At 38.4% G+C, this 25265-nt stretch overlaps 1 protein-coding gene across 3 annotated transcripts in view; it reads left to right on the forward strand.

Annotated features, from left to right (window-relative positions):
* The window catches only part of B3GNTL1 (UDP-GlcNAc:betaGal beta-1,3-N-acetylglucosaminyltransferase like 1), a 159134-nt gene that overhangs the window by 117924 nt on the left and 15945 nt on the right, over positions 1 to 25265 (forward strand). For all 3 annotated transcript variants that reach the window (XM_039335837.1, XM_039335836.1, XM_039335835.1), the window contains exons 9-10: positions 3883 to 4007; positions 16397 to 16532. In XM_039335837.1, the coding sequence (XP_039191771.1) occupies positions 3883 to 4007; positions 16397 to 16532 (261 nt within the window). The remainder of the gene's footprint in view (positions 1 to 3882; positions 4008 to 16396; positions 16533 to 25265) is intronic.

Consider the following 25265-nt stretch of genomic DNA (forward strand, 5'->3'; position numbering starts at 1 on the left):
AATCACAAAAGCCCAGACCAGCACAATATCATTGAGAAAGAAAAACAAGAAATCCAAGAAGAAACCAGCATGGCTGTACAAAGGTCTCCCTAACAAACTGAAAGACAAAAAGGACAAATACAAAAAATGGAAAGAGGGGCACATAACTACGGCCGATTATCAGCAGACAGCCAGAACATACAAAGATGAAGTCTGGAAAGCAAAGGCTCAGAACGAATAAAGACTTGCAACAGAAATCAGGGATAATAAAAAAAACTTTCTTCCAACATATTAATAACAAGAAAAAAGTCAAGGAAACTGTAGGTCCACTAAAGAGAGAAGATGGCAAGGAAATAACGGGCAACAGGGAGAAAGTAGAGCTGCTTAATTCATTCTTTGCATCAGTCTTCACACAAAAAGAAATTACAGCCCAACATAGCAAAAATCCACTACAAAAGACAAACTAGAAACAAAAATTAAATAAGCAAGAAAATGGTAAAAGAACACCTATCCAACCTTGATGAATATAAATCACCGGGACCCGACAGATTACATCCCAGAATTCTGAAAGAGCTGGCAGATGTTATCTCAGAATCATTGCACCACATCTTTCATAAATCCTGGAGCACCGGGGAAGTATCTGAGGATTTGAAAAGGGCTGATGTGGTCCCCGTCTTCAAGAAAGGAAAAAAACGGACCCAGGAAACTATAGACCAATCAGCTTAACATCAATACCTGGGAAGATCCTAGAAAAGATAATCAAAGAACATCTGCACACAACTAGAAGCAAACGAAGTCATAACTAGTAACCAGCATGGGTTTATTAAAAACAGATCATGCCAAACCAATCTTATCTCATTCTTCGATAAAGTGACCAGCGAAACACAGTGGACATAATATACTTAGATTTCAGTAAGGCATTTGTCAAGGTAGACCACAACCTACTTCTTGGTAAGCTAGGAAAAGGTGGAATAGACAACATCACCACCAGATAGATCTGTAGATGGCTGGCAAAGTAGTCCTCAATGGCACTACATCCACATGGAGAGAAGTAAGCAGTAGGGTACCACAAGGTTCCGTCTTAGGCCAAGTACTCTTCAATATCTTCATCAATGACTTAGATGAGGAAATTGAAGGGGAACTCATCAAATTTGCAGATGACACCAAACTGACAGGAGTAGCCAACATCCCAGAAGACAAACTCAGGATCCAAAAAGATCTTGACAAACTTGAACAATGGGCCCTATCCAACAAAATGGGTTTCAATGTGGAGAAAAGCAAAGTCTTAAATTTAGGCAGGAAAAACCAAAGATACAAATACAGATTGGCTTAAAAACAGTAACTGTGAGAGGGACCTTGGAGTCCTAGCGGACGATCACTTGACTATGATCCAGCAGTGTGCAGCAGCAACCAAAAAAGCTAATATAATCCTGGGTTGCATAAACAGAGGCATAGAATCAAGATCACATGAAGTATTATTACCGCTTTATAAAACTCTAGTAAGACCACACCTGGAATACTGCAGCCAATTTTGGAGTTTGAGAGTTTGGAAAAAAATCAGAGAAGAGCAACTAAGATGATCAAAGGCCTGGAGACTAAAACATACGGTGAATGGCTATGGGGCTTGGGTTTTGGCAAATCTAAAGAAAAGAAGAAATAGGGGAGACATGATAGCAGAGTGCCAGTATCTGAAGGACTGCCACATAGCAGAGGGGGCCAGGTTGTTCACCAAAACACTAGAGGGAAAGATGGGAAACAATGGTTGTAAACTGATCAAAGAAAGAAGCAACCTGGAATTAAAGACAGTGAGGACAATCAAAGAGTGGGACAGCTTACCCCCAGAAGATTTACCTTACCTGGAGATTTTAAAGAAGAGACTAGACATTCACCTGTCTGAGACAGTATAGGTTCTCCTCCTTGAGCAGGAGGCTGGACTAGAAGACCTCCAAAGTCCCTTCCAGCTCTATTCTATTCTAAATTCTAAATAAATAGCATATTCTGCTCACTATTTTTTTAGCTACCTAACATACTGTATATGTTGGTTTTATGATTTATTTTCATTGTGATGCCACTAATCTTGTATGTCTTTTCTATAAGCCAAATTTGTTTACATAGCATTGTCTCATGACAGCTTGGTAATAGAGTAGGTTTAAAAATGAACAATATCTTGAGAACGTTTGAGATTTATATGATTTGTTTTACATTATCACACGACTATACTGTTGCTATATTCAAACATGTTATTGATCATTTTCATTAGTTAGACCAAAGTCTTGGCAGGCCTTACTAAAACAGTCCATAAGTTGTTGAAGATCTTCGGCAGAGTGAGCAGTAACGGCAGCATCGTCAGCAAAGAGTAAATCCCGTAGGCATTTCAGCTGGACTTTAGACTTTGCTCTCAATCTAGAGAGATTAAAGAGTTTTCCATCTGATCTGGTCCGGAGATAGATAACCCTATATTACAATCTCTGCAAAGGAACTGGAGGTTGTCCATGACTTTGTGTACCTCGGCTCAACAATCTCTGACACTCTCTCTTTAGATATTGAGCTCAATAAATGTATTGGTAAAGCGGCCACCACATTTTCCAGACTTACAAAGAGAGTATGGCTTAATAAGAAGTTGACAGAACATACAAAAATCCAGGTCTATATAGCCTGCATCTTGAGCACACTGTTGTATGCAATGAATCATGGACTCTTCACGTACGGCAGGAGAGAAAGCTGAACACTTTTCACATGCGCTGTCTTCGATGTATTCTCGGTATCACCTGGCATGACAAAGTTCCAAATAGCACAGTCCTGGAATGTGCTGGAATCTCTAGCATGTATACACTATTGAAGCAGCGACGTCTACGCTGGCTTGGGCATGTCGTGAGAATGGCTGATGGTCGGATTCCAAAAGGTCTCCTGTATGGAGAACTAGTGCAGGGAAAGCACCCCAGAGGGAGATCTGAGCTGCGATATAAGGATATCTGCAAGAGGGACCTAAAGGCCCTGGGAATGGACATTAACAGCTGGGAATCCTTGACCTCTGATCATTCAGCTTGGAGGCTAAAAACGCAGCATGGCCTTCTCCAATTCAAAGAGACACTTGTGCGGCAGGCTGAGGCAAAGAGGCAGTCCCGGAATCAGTGAAATCTGGGGGCTGGACAGGGGACAGATTGTATCTGCCCCCAGTGTGGAAGGGACTGCCATTCTCAAATTGGCCTTTTCAGCCACACCAGATGCTGCCTTAGGACCTGTTTCCAGAGCATGATACCATAGTCTCTTGAGACTGAAGGATGCCAATGAATGATGAATGATGATATCGATCATTTTCTTTTATATGAAATAATGGACATAATTTGAGATTAGGATTTTAAAATTATGTGTCTGATAGGAAAAAAGCTGGTACACATAGCTGCTTATTGACATTTCAACTCACATACTGAAGTGATTTTGCCAAAGCATTACTTTCTAATAGTTTCTCTCAATTTCATAGTGCACAGCTATATTATGTTCATGTCATGGAGAATAAGATATTTTATTTGCATCTTGGAAGTCTTGTGAATTGTAATTGAAAATCTGAAATACATGCTAAACAAGGTATGTTTATAGGAAGCAGGCAGGGTGTGAGTGACATTAGCAAAAGATCTATAGAACTGGATCTGTGGATGCTTTCTGCAGAGACCGTTATGTTTATAGGAATTTGTTTTGATTTATCAGTTACAGTTTATTATCTAAAATACTTTATGGGATTGCATAATGATGATAGGAAAAAAATCAAGGAAATGAAGACAATATGATCCAGACATATGTCTAATTATAATGTGCTTTTTTGAATGTTACTACTAAGAAGTGTTTGAAGATAATAGTTTACTGTATCAACTTCTTTTGATTTGAACAAAGTATGGTCTATTGCAGGGAACCCCGGAGGATCTGCTCTTCTTTTATGAACATCTTCGAAAAGGTGGGGAAGTGTTTCGAGTTGACCAGTGCCTCCTCCTCTATCGTTACCATGCACAGGCAGCCAGTACTGCAGTTTTAGAGTAAGTCATGATTTGTATCAAATGTCTTAGAGTATTAAATAGGGTTTATAGGTTTATTTCCTAACAGTAGAGGCATTTCTTTGGATAATTTGCTTATAAAGTTACAATATTTTTTTAAACTTGTAAGTTGCCCGATGCTCAACAGCTGTTGTGTCAAATTATTTTTAGGTGTATGTTAGATGAATTTTTACAACACATTATCTTATAACGTCATATCTTATATGAATGCAGCTATGATTCGGTCCTGTGAACATGTTTCAACTGACTACTTTATGGCTTTAATCATTTTAGTTGTCTGTTTTATAAGTATTGGAACCTCCCAGCAGGCAGATAGGAGAAATCAAGCAGTGAGTTAGCCTTGAATTGTTGACCTCACCTAATCTCCATGAAACAGTATCTATCAGTTCCCAAGGAAAGGCAAGCAGTCCCGGGAGATTCCTACTGAATCCTTGTAGAGTTTATGGAGATTCCAAAACTAAAGTTCCAAATTTTAGCCAAAATGGAGACATATTTTAAATGCTTCTGTCATTTGCCAAGATTTTTAACAAAAAGGTTTTTTGGTAACATTTTTAGCCCGGGTCAAGTATAGACTCATTAAATGTGAGCCATTGTACATAGATGCTTTTGTACATAGAAACTATTCCATAGTTGCATAGTAAACATCTGTAAAAGTATTCAGTGTATATAATCTGTTTAGTTTCAAAGGTGATGAGCAACACGCTTGATATGTAATTTTTCACATTAAAAAAAATGCATTTTTGCCCAGCACCTGTTGTCCAGTATCAGTGATTTTTTTTTTGTGGTTCTTTGTATCCATATGTTATTTACTGAGATAACTTTGTAAAATGTAACAAACAATGAAAATATTTACTAGAAAGAGTTTGATCACCACAAGGAAGGAATATATATAGAGAAGAAAGCAAAAATATGGCTTCCTATTACTACTTAAATGGCATCATATTGTTCAGAATGTGATATGATTGTTAGAATTTTTGCAACCTTTTCTAATGATATTTCAAACTATTTGGAAGACAGTTTTTCCTTCTGTGGGAAAAATGTTTTATTGGAAATGGATTTGTTATGAATTAACAGCAAGCTGTTAAGTCCATTTTACAAGAGAATATGGCACAGACCCCTGGATTACAGCATACTTGTAGAATGTGAAAATGGCACAAAGCATTTTCAGATGGGTTCTGTCCACAGATAAATACGAAGCTTCCATTATTTGTTTCTTTCTCCCCCTCTTTCCCTTATTCCTTCCCATGTTTATCAGTTCTGAAATGAATAACATATTTCAATTTTGGGAGAAAATATTTCCCCAATGTAGGGCAAAGATATTGAATGCTGATTATTTTGTGTTAGTAATATAATTCTTGAAACATTTAGGTTCAATTACATAAGATGACAATTGTACATATTTCAGTGATGGAGCCCTTGACCTGAAAGGAATACTAGCATGACAATACTTAAGTCATGCCTTTTATTAAAGTCTTCATTCTGTCTGAGAAACTTTTACTTTTCCCTTCTAATTGTGTGTGTGTGTGTGTGTGTGTGTGTGTGTGTGTGTGTGTGTGTGTGTGTGTATGGGAGCCAGTATATAAAAAAGCCAGCCTGTGATTCAGATTGTTCCCTCTTCCTAACTGGGTTCCGATAATGAAAAGGGCCACAACAGGTCTGTGCAGAGACTTTTAGGTTTCTCAGATTTTCAGAACCTCAGTCCCAATTATATCTACACGTCCTGTTGTTCTTTGATAACAATAAAAAGACTATGAAACCTAAAACCAAATGATTATGTGCTCTTTTCATCACTGTGTTGACTGATGCCTGTTTAATGCTGTTGTATTTCCATTGAGTATTTCCATTGTGTCATTGATTTCAGGATACAATTATTCTTTGTACTGGTCAATGGCCTATTTATTGTACTTATTTGCTAGATTTGTATCCTACCTTTTCTCAGGAATTATTGGTAACATATAGAGTAGCATTCTCTTCCCCTCATAACAAGCCTGTTAGGGAAACACTCATACTAATCTACTAGATCAGGGAGCTCATCTAGAGGTCTAATTATACAGAGGGTTACGCCCATGAATCTCAAATGCCTAATTGAGCAAAGGTTCATATATCTAGCTTTCAGATATCAAAACAAAAACAGAAAAGGGTATCTCCACAGAATTGGAAGGACTGACTGGCCTACAAAGATGTACATTAGCAAATACAGGGTGAGAAGTCAGAAAGCTGAACTGCTGTTTTGAGCCAAAAAAACCCATCTGGTAGAGACTAGAGATCATGGCATTAGTTCTTCCTTGTGGTTGACTGGTTATTTTTAATACCTCACTGATAATTTTTGTCCCACCATTGAGAGACAGAATTTGAGGGTATCACCTGAACTTTCTCTGTCTGACTGAACAAATTTCAAGAATGCATTGACATTCACAGTCTTCATTCTCTTATAGTCAGGATTCATAATACTTGGAAGGGTAGAAGTTGGAATCATTACTAGGTTTTCCTAGTAATAGTTCCATTAAAAAAGGCTGGTCAAAAAAGGCTGGGCAGAGTCACTGGCTGTTTGCTCTGATAAAGTTTGTGTCTGTTTTAGAATTAGTGGTTTGCTTGAAAGCAAGGAGGGCATCTCCCTTTTGACCATTTTTAGCCCCAAAATGTTTAAAACAATTCTCTCCCAATAGATTTATTTAGAGTGCTTGCATAAAATATGGGAAGAAGAGATTATTTGTTGTATTTTAAGAGAAATGATAATTTACTAAATTGTTTATACTTGTGATGGAGAATTCATTTCTTTATATTCTTGTTATTCTTTACCATATTATTTTTTCTTGCTTTCAAATTTCCTTTCTATTGTTTTCTTGTCTGTACTTTCTTTTTTCTTTTCCTTTCCTTTTTTTAAGTTTGTATTAGTTTTACTATTTTTAATTTTAACTTTTAATAACAATGCTTTTAAAAAACCAGTATGGAGCTTTACTGCACTTCACTCAGTTATTTGAATTATGTCCATTTATATCTATAGGCAAGCAGTTTTCCTAGAAATCCTTACAGATGCCTGAAGGCAACCTTGGACAGGAATTTTCAGATTTCATAATAGGTGTGGTGCTGAAGTGCTCTGCTTTTATGTCTTGGAAGGCAGAATCACATAGCTAATGTTCAGCTAATTTCTTTTATTGATAGTATTCAGTTGAAATCATTTACCTCCAACAATGACACCTGTGCAAGTACTTTAAATAAAGTTAAAACTGATTTGGCTAATTTAGGTAATGTTGAAAGAGAAACATAATACTTGAAATCAAATATTTGGAATATATGATTTAAGATTGAAATTTAGATATTGTAGTCCTCTGAAATCATATTTAAACAATCTGTCTTTTAGTACATGCATCTTCAAAAATTAATCTTGATGACAATTAGTAAAGAATATAGATTGTTTGAAGAAAGGTGCACCATCTAATATTTTCAGCAAAGATAGCAGTCAGCCTAAGTTATCAGTGTTATAATCATACTTTGTCAGAGCCAACATTCCACACACTAAATTTATCTAATTTATTAATCTAGTAGTATTTATCTAAGTTCGCAATTCCCATTGCAAGAGGAAAAGAAATGAATGACTGATTGGTTAGTGGGGGAGTTACGTTTTATACATTTGCAAATTTAAATGTAGGAATAGATTATTGTTTTTCCCCCTCTGGGAATTCCCATGATTAATTTGTCCCACAGAATAGATTACTGAAAGGCAAAAAGGATATGTGAAGAAGGAAAAAACCTTGCCCTCATAGTCTTCTGTGCTAGAGGCTTAAGGATATCCTGTTAAGTGGCATTTGTGATGACAGAATCTAACTCATTCATCATCTTCCGACCTAATGTTATTCTCTCAAGTACAGGGCCTGCTTTTCAGATCGTTGAATGCCATCTTGCACGTTCAAATGCAGCGTCCGGGTCATGCCTGTATTTTGACAGAGATACTGTAGATCCATTGGTTGCGACAAAAACAGATCGACCGGCTTGTTGCCTGGACCTAATGTTGGTTTGGTCTGTGTTCAGCTCAGCACCACCCTGATGGGCAGGCAGTATCCAGCAGCAACACTAGGAGGGGCAGACCTTACTGCCTATGATAGAATCTAACTGAAGTAGTATGGATATAATTAATAGAAACAACGTAATCATAAATTTTGCTGCCTGCTTACAAATATTTTAATATTGTCACCTAGTAATATTGAAAACGTTGTCCATGGGGTCGCGATGGGTCGGACACGACTTCGCAATTAACAACAACAATATTGAAAATATATTTTAGCCTACCCAATAACATATTTGGACTTTGAGGGTCACCAAGCACAGTAAACACTGGCATTTTATTGTTTTCAGATAAATCTCATTTTTGTAAAATTTATAGCCCATCTTTATTATTTTTCATAAATAACTCAGGGCGATGAATGTATCTAATATTCCTGCTCCTATTTTCCACATAAGAACAGCCTTGTGAGATGGGTTAGTCTGAGAAAGGGTGACTGACCCAAAGTCACCAACTGACTTTCATGTCCAAGACGGGACTAGAACTCAGTGTCCTTGTTTCTGGCCTGGTGTTTTAACCACTAGACAAACTGACTCTCCATTATTATCATTATAATGTATATTACATTATATTTTATCTGTATAATTAACTAAATATTTGTATCTATGCATAATATATATTATCATTACAATAATAATTGTAGGGCCTTTTCTAAACCTTCTTTTCTTTTCCTACAGCTGTGGTTATTTTAATAGTAAGTTGTTACATGCTGAGGAATTAAAGCCATGAATTAAAAATAAACGTATAATTGTGTTTTCCACATTGTATATCAATGTTGGTATTTATTGGAGAAGAAATTTAAATTTGAAACATTTGAAACTTGTTATAGGTCTTCTAAATAATCTAAACAATATAATTACGAAAACTTTGATTCTGAATATATTTATTAAAACATAACCATTTTTTCTAGGTTTTTAATTGGAGTGCTTGTACCTTAAAACTTAGGTTGGTTCCAAGATAGAGTTTGGATTATCAATGGAGAGTTTTTATTTGATTAGTAATCACAAGAAAAGGTTTAATTCCTTTTCTTTGCATTCCATTACCAACTGCTTTTGAGTATTTTGTTAGCAAGACGATTTGATGGGGCATATGCCCTTATTTTTCCACTTCCATTTATAAAATGGGATGGAGGATGATATTCATATTTTTAATTTTAATGTGATTTCACTACAAAAAAGTCAGTGTAATAAACCAACAAATATAATAAAAGTGTGTTCTGATCTGACTGGTTAGAAAAGAATACAAGAATTTCAGGGGCTTGCAAAGAAATCTTACCCTTTTAGTACAATTTAAAGTTATTTTTCATCAGGATTATGAGCTGTGGAACCCCAGTTTGGACCCCAACTGGTCCTCATAACACACTGATGTTGCTTCTAGCTACGAAATTCATGTGAAAATTGAAATTAACCAGTGAGAATCTTCTCTGGAGATGGTTTATGTAACTTTTTAAGAACTGCTTTTAGTTTCATATTGTTTCGAACAGTTCCTTAATTGCTGCTTGCAAGTTGCTGCAGTTCCTTGCACCTGTGTTGGCTCTGGGAGTCTGGGAAAATGGCATTCCCTTATCCCCCAAGGCAGGAATCCCAGCTACTGGCCTGGGAACAGCTCTCGGTGTACAAGACAACCTAGGTGAACCGGAAACCCTAAGGGGAAAGCCCCAGATCATCTCTGTCTTTTGACACTCCTTAAGCTACATATTTTACCAATACTGGAAACATTAAGATGCACTCATTACAGGTTTTCACAGAACTCACATCTGTAATTATCATGTAATTAGCCTGAAGGCTCAGTCACACACTTCTCTGCATGAACCGAAGATCCACCCACTGTTTGTCCTTATGACACAACCTGAAGCTACAAAAATATTCCCAAGATAAAGCTTCATGATACAGACTTTCTGGCTTAACCCTTGCAGAAAAGAGCATGTGAGAGCCAGAATGTAAATTTTAGATACATATTTTCTTCCTTACCTCAGCTCATTGAGGCTTCAGTACAGGAACCCAATTCCTTAAGGGCCAAACTACCCTCTATGGGAACATCGAGTTTACAATCTAATCAGAATGTAAGCTATATTTTCATGATAATAAGCTATCCCTGGCAGTTCTCATTCTGATTAGGACTGTGGCACAGGGAGAAGAGCTTTTTTTATTAGTCTGTGCTGCTTTTTCCAGCTGCTTTTTGCCTGCAGTAGTAGTGCTTGGTGCAGATTGTACCTTAAAAGTACTATTCAGATATTCACTTGAACAGATAATAATGAGAACTAAACAGAGCTGAATTATTAAGAAGTAATTTTTAATAGGCTTGGCTGGCCAATAATATAATAATTAGACTTTTGTCTCTGGAGAGGAGAGTACTACACAAATTTTATTGTAGGTGAAAAGTCAAAGAATTTGATTACTTGGTCTTGTCCCAATTCCCATTTTCCCACATCAAGGAGTTTGGCAAAAGCCACAATTTTTGTTAAGGCAGAACTAAATTTTAAACAGTGAGGAAATTTCTGTTAAGAATCAAAGAATCTTGACAAGAGTAAGTAAGCTAGCTTAGACATGTCTTTGTTGCTCTTATGGTGATAGAAATATTGTCTTTTCCATTTCTTACGGATACTTCCAGTAGAGACCCTATTTCATAATCCTAGACAAGCTTCAGTTTTATAATGTAGGGTTTTTATCCTTCCAGCGTTTTGATTCTATCTCTGAGCAGCCGGATAGATACCTTTTGAAAGATTTCAAACAATCATCAGAAAAATGTTCTTTTACTATTTATCCCAATTTTTTGGCATCTAGAGATATTTCAGAAAACATTTCCTTTCCATATTTCTCTTCAGGTTAATTCTCCTTTTCTATGTATTCTGTTTTTATCGTACTTTAAATGTTACTAGGAGTTTCTTGAATTTCTAAAACAACTTATAGTCCAAGAAACAATTCTGTGTATCTTTTTTTCAACACATCATTGTTACCAATAGCACTTAGACTTATATACCGCTTCATAGTGCTTTATAGCCCTCTCTAAGTGGTTTACATAGTCAGCACAATGCCCTCAACAATCTGGGTCATTATTTTACCGACCTCGGAAGAATGGAAGGCTGAGTCAACCTTGAGCTGCTCAGAATTGAACTCCTATAGTGAGCAGTGAGTTAGCCTGCAGTACTGCATTCTAACCACTGCACCACCACGGTTGGTACTGTCATTGCATTTAATGATTAGTTATTTGCTCTAGATCAGCTTTATGTATAGAATAGTCCTACATCCAGTTATACAGAAGACCATCTTCAAAAAAATGGAGTAGAAGTAAGAGATGTTAAGTAATGGTGCACAGTATCTTAAAAAAATTACTTTGATTTTTAATTGTGGATAAATTTTGAGTGCAGTATTGCAGGCCACTTTAACTGACTGTGTTCAGCAGGTCAGTGGTTCAAATTTCACCAGCTCAAGGTTGACTCAGCCTTCCATCCTTCCGGGGTAGGTAAATGAGGACCCAGATTGTTGGGGGCAATGTAAATATATATACATTGCTTACTGGTGTACACCGCTTAGAGAGCGCTTGCACTTAAAGCGTATATAAGTCTCATAAATAAATAAAATAAATAAAATAAAAAAATCCAGTTAGCTTTTAAAAAATCTCTTAAAGAACATTTTTGGCCCTGCTGGTGGGACCCCAATGAATTAAAGCAATCTGCCATGATCCCTTTTTTTCTGACCACAAATAGCCAGCTTGCTGTTTCTGCCTATTTGAAGAATTTTATTTTAGAGAGTATCACTGCAGCCTTCTGTTTCTTTATCTATAATAAAGAAAATTCTAGTGATTGGAATGCTTTGCAACACCAAATACCTGCTTACTTAGATTTAAAAAAAAAACATTTGCATATTGTTGTATTTATTAAATACTTCCTTTGTACAAAAGCACATCTCAAAGATTTGCAATAAATGTAAATCAAGTACAATAATAAAACCAATATTTTTAAATATTTGTTTAAAAAAATCAGTGGGAAAAAGGGAAACAAAAGCAAAGCTTATCCAACATTTATACAAGGGAAGATTGCTTGGAAAGATAATCTTCAACAAACACCTAAAAGATATAATAGTAGGTGCTTCACATATTTCAGGGCAGAGGATATGCTGGAATAAAGGTAAAACTGCAGAGTCTTGGTGACAACAGGGTACATCAGTATAGAAGATGCTGGAGAGGTAGTGGTGGGCAAGAGAGAGAATAGAAGTTAGTGAATGGGGGAGAATCAACAACAGTATGGATAGTCTTACCAAAGAACAGTGGTAGAGGTGGGAATGAAGATAATCAGGGGAAAGAGGAAATGGACAATGAGCAAAAGAATTCGGGTAGTATATCAGCAGTACTCATTTGACAAGTATCAAATTCACCCAGTATCAAATTCCTGGGTGTGCAGCTAACGAGTAGGCTGGCTTGGTCTCTCAACAGTGAGACACTGGTGAAGCGGGCACAGCAGTGCCTGCATTTTCTGGGTCACATGAGAAAAGCACATCTTCCTTCTCCTATCCTTACCACTTTCTACAGGGGACGATCGAGAGCATCCTGTCATACAGCATCACAGTCTGGTTTGGAAGCATCACTGCTTCAGACAGGAAGGCGGTGCAGAGAATGGTGAGGATGGCCAAAAAGATCATTGTCAGTTCCCTCCCTCCCATCCAGGACACAGCACAGAAGTGTTGCTTGAGCAGGGTCTGTAAGTTTATCTGGGACACTACACACATCCTCTTCACGACCTGTTTTCCTTGTTACCTTCTGGGAGGAGGCTTTGTGGTATCTGAAGCAGAACATCCAGATTCAGCCATAGTTTCATTCCATACAGCATTAACCTTGAGAACTCTCAAGCTTCCTCCTTCCGTTACATATTCAAGATGGACAGTGTTTAATATTTATTTGTTATGTATATGTAGGGGTGTGGGTCTATACATATGTTGTATATATAGTAAGTTTAGTGTGTGTCATGTATGTGTTCACTTTGAGAGCAGGCAACTAAATTTTATTTTTGATGTGTGCCATTGCATCCACAGTAAAAAATGACAATAAAGTTTATCTTACCTTATCTACAATAAGTAGCATGCACCCCATCAAGTTAGCAGAATTAGTGTGGTCAAGCTAACAGAGCCAACCTAGCAACATAGGTGGTAACACCAGAGACAGCCATACAAGCCAATCAGTGAAAAGGGTAGAACCAGTCCAGCAGCAGAAACTCCTCAGCAATGGATACAGATGCAGCAATGCTTAGCAAAAGCCAGAAAAACCCAGCATGCTAGGCTAGTGGTACCAAAAGGCAACAGAAGCAGTCAAAGAAATATTGGTGGAAAGGGCCTGGGACCGGGAGGGAATAGATTCCTTCCCATTCTTAAAGATTGGGATGGGTCAGTAAGGAACTGAGAAAAGATGTAGAAAAAGAGAGGGGGAAAGAAGTAAAAGTCCTTATTTTTTCTTCTAATTAAAAATGCAGTTCATTGTTTATAAATTTCAGGTATGCTTGATAAACATACAGTAGCTTATACTGTATATAGCATTTTAGACAGAGGTTTAAAAGAAAGTAAATAACATTATTTTGTACTTAAGTGATGAAAAAGCACCCATTCTCAGAGTCAAAACCATAAAGAACCCCCAAACTGTAATTCCACCCCATTATTTAGATTATTCCTCTCAGAGCCTGAGACATTTAATTATATGTCATTGAGTTATATGTTAACTCAACAAGTTATATGTTAACTCAGTGACAATTTGGAAGATATCCCTGGCTTTCAGGGAGACTGTGAAATCCTGAGGTAATTGTTCAGGCAGCTCCAACTCTACAGTCTTAGAGTTTTCCCACAACAAATTAGAAATTATCTCAGCTAACTGGTCAAGGTGACTAGCATGAAAATTTGGGTAGAGAACCAGCCATAACTGTCTCTTTCAGTGACAGTTAAGGCCTTCGTAGCCTGAGTCCAGTAACTTTGGAAAAACAACACATTGAGGCTAGGCAAATCTTCCTAGGACTGTAGGACATAGGACAGATTTAGACACGGGACAGAAAAGCTTTGCTTAATCTTCCATTTCAGTCAGTAGGAATAAAGATATGCCCAAAGAAATACTGAATTACACTAAAAATTCAATTCAAAAAACTGTTGATTAAAGTTTATCAACTAGCTAGAGATGATAAAATAGTTTCTACTAGCCTGTCACTCTGGAGATGTTAGGGTCACAACATCCCCTTGTTTCCAGGTTAGCACAATCAACAGCCCTGCTGGCTGGGAGGTTGCAAAAATGAGGAAAGTTGAATATCTTCTGCAAAATGTTAATTTTTGAGGTTTCAAAAATTAAGTCTTATTGAACAAAATGTATTAATGAAGCTAGGGCTATTAAATACAGGTAGTCTTTGACTTACAACAATTCATTTGGTGACCATTCAAAGTACAATGACAAAATTCAGATGCTTGGCAACTGACTCATATTGTTGACAGTTGCAGTGTCCCGGGGGATCATGTGATCCCCTTTTGTGACTTTCTGACAAGCAAAGTCAATGGGGAAGTCAGATTCACTTAACAACCTGTGTTACTAACTGAATAACTGCATTGATTAACTTAGCAACTGTGGCAAGAAAAGTCGTAAAATGGGGCAAAATTCATTTAAAAACTGTCTCACTTAGCAACAGAAATTTTGGGTTCAGTTGTGGTTGTATATTGAGACTATCAGAGTCAACGTGAAATTTTGGCATGCAAGTTTTAACTTGATTGGAAGTAATTTTTTTATACCTACAAATTAGCAATTATTGCTAATTTTGATTTGGAATTTTAGTTGGGTATAATGAAGGAATATTTGGTGTAAACTGTTGGTGTAAATTCTGATGTGGTTGTTTTTGTTTGTCACTCTAGACAATATCATTTTGAAATATTGCATTTATTACGGGAATGATTACTTAAGAAAATAAATAAAATGTAATTATGATAAGGAGGTCTCTAAGATGGTGTGAAATGAGCGCACACAAAACAAGAAAGTTATTGAAAGCCAAACAAAACTGATTTTATGAGGTTTGTTGAAAGGAACTAAATGCAAAAAGAAAAAAAAAAAAAAAGAAAGACACACCTCCCGAATTTGTTGGGGGTACTTAAAATGGATAATCCTGGCCTATTCTCTGCCTTTGCAGATGTTTCCTTGTTACAGTTCCAAAACCATATGGATTCAACATTTCAGATAGGTCTAAGCATTTGCTTATGTTATATTTATATATGACCTAATTGAATTTTATTTTGAAAGTTCAGACATAAAAACATACTTGAATAAAAACACACTTGAATAAAAGACATCTGGTTTGTGGAATTTACTATTAAACTTAGAATTTAACAGTAGTGTCAAGGTCATAACTTCACTAATGAACTTTCTAATGTCCTGCATGTTGTTTTTGGCTTTTACATTGTCAGTGTTTTATTTATGGTAAAGAGATCTATGTGTATCTTTCAAGTGTTTGTAGCAAGAAAGAGAAACTAATTTTAATTGTCATGCAAAAGTGCTGAGAATATTGATTATAAATATTATCATGCTACTGAGATTTAAGATTGTCAAATGTGAAAAAATATGCTGTTTTGTTTATTGAACATTACAAACAATTTGTCAAATATCAAAAAGTGATACATTGGGGAAGCCTGCTCAGCTACTCAGGTGACAATGTTTTTTACAGGTGTAATAGGACTGTATCTATTTACCTTTTTAACTGATAATCCTGTAAAGTGGTGTAAATGTAAAACACTTCATTGATTATGCTTCTGACTGTATCTTCGTATGATAAAATACAAACAAAAAAGGAAATACAATTAAAAACATAGCAAGTAGCAAGCAAGTAGTCTTCAGCATTCATCTAAACAGAATGATGACAAATACATCAAGTGAAAAAATAAACCTGCCTAATTCCTTAATTTTCAAATTTTGGGAAGGCAAAGTTTAAATTGTTCCACTTACTACTTGATCATCTATTTTACTTGCAAAAGCAAGTAAATGCAGTATACAAATATTTTATCTGGGCGATATACAGATAGACATAAGAATATACATACACCTATAAACTACACAACACACACATACATAGTATGTATGTATGTATGTTTTTATTGCAAAATTACATTCAAAACAGCATGATCTGAAAATTTCTTGAGATACATTTTTAAGAGTGTTACTTATCCACTCATACTACATTTAATTGCACAGCAGAATATTTCCTTCTAAGTCCTCCTATGCATGTTTTCTAATTGAGCCTTTTTTGGACTGCACTGTGTCAAAATAATGTTGAATTTTTTTTTTCTTTGTTTTGTACAATGCTCAGAGAAACCATCTGGACACACCGAGTCTTGTTTCTAGAGGAGAGAATTCTTAGTAATTGGACATCCTTCACCATTTGGAATGCTGGCAAACAGGGCAGAAAACTTTTTAGAAGTTTATCTCCAGCTAATCAGAACAAAGTAAGTTTAAACAAATATTTTATAAGTGGGCATCACTTCAATAAACACTCGTTCTTGCTGACCTATTTTCAGAACCATTTTCAATCTATTTAGTATGATCATTCATTTTTATTTCAAAATGTTCCATTTTGCCCATATATGATATATATTACAATACAAATACACATACAAAAAAGAATTTCAGAGTTTTGAATACAAAATTTATTCTGATAATAAATTAGATTACTTAATATGCTGGCTGGTTATTACTAACCAAATATTGTCCAGAAAATAGTTTAAAAGGAACATCTGTAGAGCATGGGAAAACTGTAATGCTGTAACACTATACATTATTTGTCATTTGTTTCACTTATTGCTTCATCTGCTTTGAGAAAAACAGTGACTTATGAATTGAGAAAAAGGGCTGTTACTAGATTTTATTTATTCCATACTTTATTGTGTTAGCTCTATGCTATAGAAGTTAACTTATAAATAATAGCCCTTGAAAGCTACTGATATGTCCCAAGGCGGTGTATGGAAGGGAATGTGTTAAGAAATAGATATATAGAGAGAGATTTCTATTCTACCTTAATATATATCAAAGGTGGTTCAAAATAGCTACCGTTCAGATGATGAGATATAATGTTTTTGCAAAGGAAAGATCATTGTCTCCTTTTTTTTTAGAAGATAAAAACTGTAGTTTGATTAGCATTTTGTCTTACACTCCATAAGTGTTGCATACAAATGCAGATTTAGGAATCTTGTTGAATAGTTTAAGACCACCTTCTTTAACTGTAAATACAATAGTAAACAGATTATTGTCCATAAAAGAAGCTTGACTGCCGGACATATGCAGATGATTATTTCTTTTACAGCTGACAGACTTTCCCACTCCAAAATGATGAGTCATCTTAATCACTGGAGTGCAACTTACAAAATTGTTTGTTGCTATGGAAATGTCATCGTTTTCTTCAATTGTTGGGCAATATGCTTTGTAAAATCCCCTGAATGCTTTCGTTTATCATGTGATGAAATTGTTTCACAGTGGTGGGCCATAGGGTAGGGTTTCAGACTTCAGTCAAGGAAAAGAGACTTCAGAAATGAAAAACAGCAATCAGTCTCTGAGGTTTCCTTTGCAGTTCATTATTTCCCTGATCAGTTGAATGTGGCCATCAGTATGAATCAAAGCAGTTTTCTTAACCTGATTTTCAGCAGATATAATGATTCCTGATCAGTTGTTGTGTATTTTATAACAATACGGACAGTTTTATAACTATCTGGTTTGGTACAACAACCGAACAGTACTTCAATGGATAGTTAGGACTATAGAAAAAAACAATTGCAACCTGTCTTCCATTGAGGACCTTATGTTTCATGAACCAGAAAGAGGGTTGAGAAAATATCTACAGACCCCTCACATCCTGGACATAAACTTCATAAATTGTTTGAATTTCTCCCCTCAAGACGCTGCTATAGAACATTGCATGCCAAAACAACTAGACACAAAGATAGTTTTTTCCCCCATGCTGTCACTCTGCTAAACACCTAATTCCCATAGCACTGTCTAATGTCTAAGGATATTTATCTATGTAGTAGGGCAGAACAGAACAGAAAAGAATAACAGAGTTGGAAGGGACCTTGGAGGTCTTCTATCTAGTCCAACCCCCTGCTTAGGCAGCAAATCCTATATCATTTCAGACAAATGGTTATCCAGTCTCTTCTTAAAAACTTCCAGTGTTGGAGCATTCACAACTTCTGGAGACAGGTTGTTCCACTTATTGTTTTAACTGTCAGGAAATTTCTTCTTAGTTCCAGATTGCTTCTCTCCTTGATTAGTTTCCATCTGTTGCTTCTTGTTCTGCCTTCAAGTGCTTTGGAGAATAGCTTGACTCCCTCTTCTTTGTGGTAAACCCTTAGATCAGTGGCATGCCACAGGACGGCACGCAGAGCCGTCCCTGTGGGCACGCATGTGATTTCTGGGCTCCTCCCTCTTCCCCTCTCTACACATGCGCAGTCCGGGAATAGCTGCAAGAGCTGGGCGGGGTGAGGAAACGTATAAAAGGAGCAGTTCTGGCGGGAGAGTGAGTGAAATCAGAGCCGCCATCTCCCTTCCGCAGTGCAGCCCCATCGGCTTGAGCGGAGATGGCCCCGGGACGGCCGGAAAGGAGCCCTCACCTGGTGTGGGTCCTGTCTACAGGGTGGCTCTGACGGGGGCGGTGGATGCTGCTCTGAGCCCCTTGACTGGTCAACCACACAGAGAAGCACGAGGAGGAGGCGGCGGTGATCCCTGCATCGCCAAGCCCGGCCGACCGCAGATCTGGAAGCAAAGCTGTGCCGACCATCCTCATGCTTGTGAGGGCAATGGCAGGGGAAGGTGTGCTGTGGCAGACGCCCTCCCCTCCCCATCCAGAGGCACACACGGGATAATGTGCGGCAGCTGTGGCAAAAGGTGCCCGCATGCCAGATCCTGCCTTCCCCCGCCGCCGCCAGCGCAAGGATGGTTGGCAGAGCTTCGCTTCCAGATCTGCTGCCTGACACTATCGGTCCCCACACACAGAAGCCAGCGAGCGCATGGTGGCCAATGGTGTCTGTCAGCAGCCACAGCATGCTGGTTGTCTTGGTGGACTGGCCACAGAGCCCCATCGGCGCAGGCAGAAATCGCTCTGGGTTAGCCGGCAGAAATCGCTCTGGGTTAGCCTTGTCTGGCCTGGGCGCATCCACTCGACGGATCTGACAGGGGTGGCTTTTACTGCTGCTCTGACTGGTCACCCCTGCAGGGAAGCAGAAGGGGCAGCTGGTGCACAAATCTGCTGCCTCGTCGGGCTGCTAGTGAGCAGCTGAAGTGGCTCCAGACCCCCGGCTGCCCCTCCACCTCCTCCTGCTTCCCTGCATGGCTGACCGGTCAGAGCAGCAGCAGAAGCCACCTCCATGAGATCCATTGAGTGGATGCGCCCAGGCCGGGTAAGGGCTTCCTCCCCCCCCATAAATTGGCGAAAAGTAAAACCTCTCTTATTACAGCTTAGTTCACAACCATAATAAGTTGCAATACATTGTTCCTCCTAAGCAAAGGCACGTGAGCTGGGTTTGTACCTCGACCTGGAGTTTTGGGTGGAGGGGGGGAAATAGTAAGCCCCCGGGCGCTGATGCAGCAAAAAGATTAATGGGCTGCTGCGACCCACTTCTTGTTCTGGCCGCTGCGGATGATGGAGCTGACAGCACCAGGTAGAAGAGCGGGGCCCTGAGGTAGGGGGGTGAATCTCATTCCCTGGGCTGCGAAGCGTAGAGCAATTGGGGGTGGGGTGCAGACAACACGTGGGCAAGAGAATTGAGAATGAGAAAGACGCGGGCGGAAACAGCTCTGGGACACTTGCCTCGGGGCTCCGCTCTTCTGCCTGACTGCTAGGAAAAAAATTCTCGGGAACAAAGGTTTTTTTTATTATGGTTGTGAACTAAGCCGTAATAAGAGAGGTTTTACTTCTTGCCAATTTATGAGGGGGGAAGAAGCCCTTGCCCGGCATCCACTCGACGGATCTCATGGGGGTGACTTCTGCTGCTGTTCTGACCGGTCAGCCATACAGGGAAGCAGAAGGAGGTGGAGGGGCAGCCGGGGGTCTGGAGCCGCCTCAGCTGCTCACTAGCAGCCCGAGGCGGCAGATTCGCGCACCAGCTGCCCCTTCTACTTTCCTGCAGGGCTGACCGGTCAGAGCAGCAGCAGCCATCGCCCCCGTCAGAGCCACCCTGTAGACAGGACCCGCACCAGATGAGGGCTCCTTTCCAGCTGTCCACTCATGTCGATAGGGCTGCCATGATGCAGGAGGCTGACAGACACCGGCGGCCCCCATGCGCTCACTGGCCTCTGTGTGTGTGGGGGCTGATGGTGTCAGGCAGCAGCTGCTCCAGCCCCTTGCCTTGCCCCGTGGCAATTGGCACATCTGCCCTGCCTCTCCTCTCCTCACCCCACAGGATGAGCCTCTGGTCCAACGCCCCACCCGCCAGAGACCCCCTGGATCTCCCCCAACCCTGCCCGGCCCCCACAACCATCCTTTCCCACAAACACCATCAAGGTGGCCACACCCACCATGGCCACGCCCACCCAGTTGGCTGTGACCACCGAGGCCACGCCCACCCAATCGGCCATACCCACCTGGCACGCAGCGATAAATAAATGGGTTTTAGGTTGCAGTTTTGGCACTCGGTCTCTAAAAGGTTTGCCACCATTGCCTTAGATATTGGAACACTGCTATCATGTCATCTAAGCTGACCTTTCCATAACATTTGCTTTGGCAATATTGTGGGCCAGAATATCAAGGTTGCAATTAAAGTTGTTTCTTTTTTGCCTTGCTAGGCAATTGAAAAAAGAACTGGAAATATTAATCCAGTCAGTACAGAGTGCTATTTTGTAACAATCTGAGAAAAGATGTTTGTGCCTCCCTCACGTTTCTCAGTTATGGCTGATTTCAAGAGAGTGTGTTTGATCATGATTTACTACAGGGGTCCCCAACACTCAGTCTGTAGACCGGCACCAGTCCATGGACTGGCACCAGTCCGCAGCATGCCAGCAACCGAACGATACAAACAAGCAAAGCCCCATTCGCGGGATGCAGGCAGTACGCAAAACCACACCCCCTCTGATCCATTGAAAAACCTTTCTCCACGGCACCGGTCCCTGGTGCCCAAAAGGTTGGGGACCTCTGATTTACTAGACTGATATTAAGAGAATGCTTTCCTTGTAGCTTTTTAGCTAGAATATCAACAGAGTATTAAATTATTAGAAAAATCCAGGATCTAGTAGAAATATAGAACACAGACTAATAGAGTTGGAAGGGACCTTGGAGATCTTCTAGTCCAACCCTTTGCTCAAGCTGGAGACCCTATACCATGTAGGACAAATGACTGTCCAATCTCTTCCTAAAGACCTCCAGTGATGGAGAACCACAACTTCTGGAGGCAAGTCATTCCACTGATTAATTGATCTAATTGTTCAGGAATTTCTCCTTAGTTCTAGACTGGATCTTTCCTTCATAAATTTCAATCTGTTACTTCTTACTCCTTCCCTCAGGTGCTTTGGAAAATAGGTTGACCTCCTCTTCTCTGACAGCCCCTTAAATATTGGAAGGCTGCTATCATGTCACCCGTAGTCCTTCTTTTCATTAAATTAGACATACCCAGTTCCTGCAGCCATTCATATGATTTAGCCTCAGTGTTTATTGCTCTTTGTTGCTCCTCTCTGAACTCTTTCTAGAATCTCGACATCTTTTTTGCATCACGGTGATCAAAACTGGATGCAGTATTCCAAGTGTGGTCTTATCAAAGTAGTATAAACTGTATGATATACTGTATATATGATATAGCTTTAAGCCTAAAATTTCCTCTCAAAATAGGTGCACAAAACCATTTCTCTTCCTTTAAGAAGCATAGACTAGTAAACTTATTTTTCTTTATTCCCCAAACTTTCTATTCCTTAGAATGTCTAAATATATTTTATCATTCTTGCTCTTGTTACTATCTCCCTTTCATCTGTTGAAATTGAGACTCGAATTTAGATGGGACAAGGTTTTTTTCTTTCTTTCTTTGCTTTTAGAATTCTATGGTATCCCCCTGTAGTATATGTTACTGGCAAAGGAAATTGCCTATTTTCTGTTGACTAGGGAAGAGTAAGCAACTAGATGCCTTCCAATTGATTTGATTTCATCTTGCCTTAATCCTAACTAGGATGGCCAATGGCAATGGATTATGAGTTTTGGAGAGCCAAACATCTGGAGAACAGTAAAACATGTATCCTCTGGAAGTATGGAGAAATGGTGCTTATAGCAACAGTGTTCTTGCAGCCAGAACTCATTTCTCACATATGTTTGGTTTGTTTGGAATTGTTTCCATAAACTAATAGGCCTGATCTATTAACTAACTGGCTATCATCTGGTTTCACCAGCAATAGTTACTTGCTAATTTTAGTAATTTGTTACCTGGTTTGGCAGTATCATGCATGGAAAGAATCTTGGGAGTTGTGGTTGTAAGTCACCAACTTAATATAAATCAAGTGTGATTTGGATAAAAAAGAAAAAAGAAAATTTAATTGCAGGTTCCACCAAGTAGCTTCCAAACCAAAAAAATCTTTACACTGTCCTGTTTTGTTCAAAACAAAAGGGAAATACTAAGAAAGCTTCCAAACAGCAAGATGAATCAGTTATCTTGGGAGATGAAGGATTCTCTTCACTGGATATTTTCAGGGATAGCTCTTCAGCTATCTATGAGGGATGCTTTAATTCAGATTGCTATCTTTAGTAGGATGTTGGTTTTGATGTCCTAAATGACTCCTCCCTGTAATGCTCTGAAATGTAAATCCAAGAAGTTTAGGTTTAAAGGGATTTGTTTTTGTAAAGTATAAATGAGTATTATGCATATGTATTTGCTGAACAAGCATTTTTGTATTTGCATTTGTAATTTCATAATATCTTTCACTCTCCTTCCTTCCTTCCTTCCTTCCTTCCTTCCTTCCTTCCTTCCTTCCTTCCTTCCTTCCTTCCTTCCTTCCTTCCTTCCTTCTTTCTTTCTTTCCTCTCTTCTCTTCCCTTCCTTTCCCTTCCTTTTACAAATTTCCTGCCTTCAGTTGGTCTTATTCTGATTCTCCAATAGGTATTTTGCATAAGTTTCTCCCATAGTTCTGAGTAAGTAACCAGACCCTATTGCCGGATACCTGAGAAAAAGACCTCTTTTCTCAGATTTATCCACATTTGCACGAGTTTTCCCACAGGATTCCAGAATATCTCCCACATTGCATGTGAACTTGTACGTATGTACAGAATGGAGCCAATTGAAAAGATTTGTCTGATAAAATCCATCATATATGCAAGAGGGTTATGTGCTATTGTTTTTGATACTTTGGAAAACAACAATTGTAGACTCATTGAATTACATGTTTTCTTCTCAAATGTATTAGAGTTAGGACAAGATTTAGGAATCTAATTATTTTTTTTAGAAAATTGGTAACATTTCAAGGACCACCCTATTGTAACAACAGCCATTCTGTTATGGTTACCATTCTGAATAGTTTTAAGAAACTGGGTTCCTAACTGTATCTTTTTCAAATTTAAAGGATTGACAGAGCATGGTTGTAGCATTTCTGCAAGACTGAAGCTGAACAGACCTTTTTTGTTAAAAAAAAGCATCCAATTCATTTTGAGCTTGCAGCTGTAGAAAACCAATCTTTTATGGGATGCTTAAAGGTCTGCTTTATGCTTGTCTATCCAGCTTCAGTATCATGAATGTTAGAGTTACTTTTATGACTTCATTCTGCCATTCAAGTTGCCAAAGCAATTTTAATGAGAAAAGGGAAAAAAAACTGAAAAATTCTATCCTTCAGTTGAACAAATGGTGCCACCACAATCACATGTGAAAATGTGCGACTTTGTATAGTTTTCTGTCCAGGAAATTTTATGCAAATAAAAGTTGCAATTTTATGCAGCTAAATAGATAAAAGTTTTGAGTTTAAAGAAATAATAAATATAAGCTCAAATAGCATAAAATAGATAGGAAAGCTGCTATTCTATCACCATTCACCTATATTTTACATGTTTAAATACATACACTTATGCAAACAACCTCATGTACTGTATGTGCCATATTTTATTGTACTTAATTTGAAAAGGGGAAGGAGTGATATATATAAAGATGTGGAAATTCAGGACATTGCCCTTGCAAAACAAAGCACCATCACATTCCTTAATATATTGCTGACACAATGGGGAAAAATCTAGTCTTCTTTCCTCAGTCGTAATATTATATTTCCAAATTTCAAATATCTTAGCCTTAAAAATAACATTTTTTAAAAAATGTGATTCTTTCTTGCTTTTCTATGATAAAGCAAAAGAAAGAATCTCTTCCTTTGTAGTTTGGATTCTCTTTTTTGTGTTTATTGTCCTGAGAAATTTTAGTATATGGCTGCCTGTGTGCAAGACCCACTTGAAGTACATCTTCAAAGTCAATTGCATTGAGGCAGAACAGAGAATAGTGACTTGCTGTGTTACACTTGCATCATTATAATTATTTGTCCTGTGATTTTGGATTCTTTTTGGCTTGTAGATCTCAATGATATAGGCTGCGTATGTGCAGAAATTAGTACTTTTCTTTCATTCTTTCTACTCCTTATTTCTTGCTATGTTATTCAATTCACTAACACAAGACTGGCTATAAATTTATGCTCAATGTCCCTATGCAGTGGGGACTGTCTAAAGTTCTTTATTGAAGAAATTCTCCTTTGACCTTGGAAATTTGTGCATGTAGTCAAATTCATATAACATTTCTGGTTATTGATAGATTGATAGATGATGGCCTTGTAGTTCCAGAAGAAAGTCTTCCGTGATTCAGGAGACCTGCAATCTAAAACATTTTGCTGCTGGGAAACATAATCAAGAAGGTGCTACTAAATACTGATTTAGAAGGACATGTAATGCAAAGGTCCCCAATCTTTTGGGCACCAGAGGTTTTTCTGCAGACTGGAGGGTACATGGTTTTGTGTGCTGCCTACATCCCACGGATGGGGCTTTGTTTGTTTGTGCGGACTGGTTGCTGGTATGCTGCGCCCCAGTACTGGTCCATGGACCAGGGGTTGGAGACTCCTGATGTAATGAGTGTAAGGAGACTGTACTCCTAGTATGGCAAAAATTGCAGTATTCAATGCAAAGACCCTTTATTTTTAAAGGATAAATATATGATAATTTGTATTTTCCTTATTAGTATCTCTAATTAAAAGGAATC

This window comes from Crotalus tigris, unplaced genomic scaffold, assembly GCF_016545835.1.
Source record: "Crotalus tigris isolate CLP2741 ecotype Arizona unplaced genomic scaffold, ASM1654583v1 scf7180000017662.1067850, whole genome shotgun sequence".
NCBI lineage: Eukaryota > Metazoa > Chordata > Lepidosauria > Squamata > Viperidae > Crotalus > Crotalus tigris.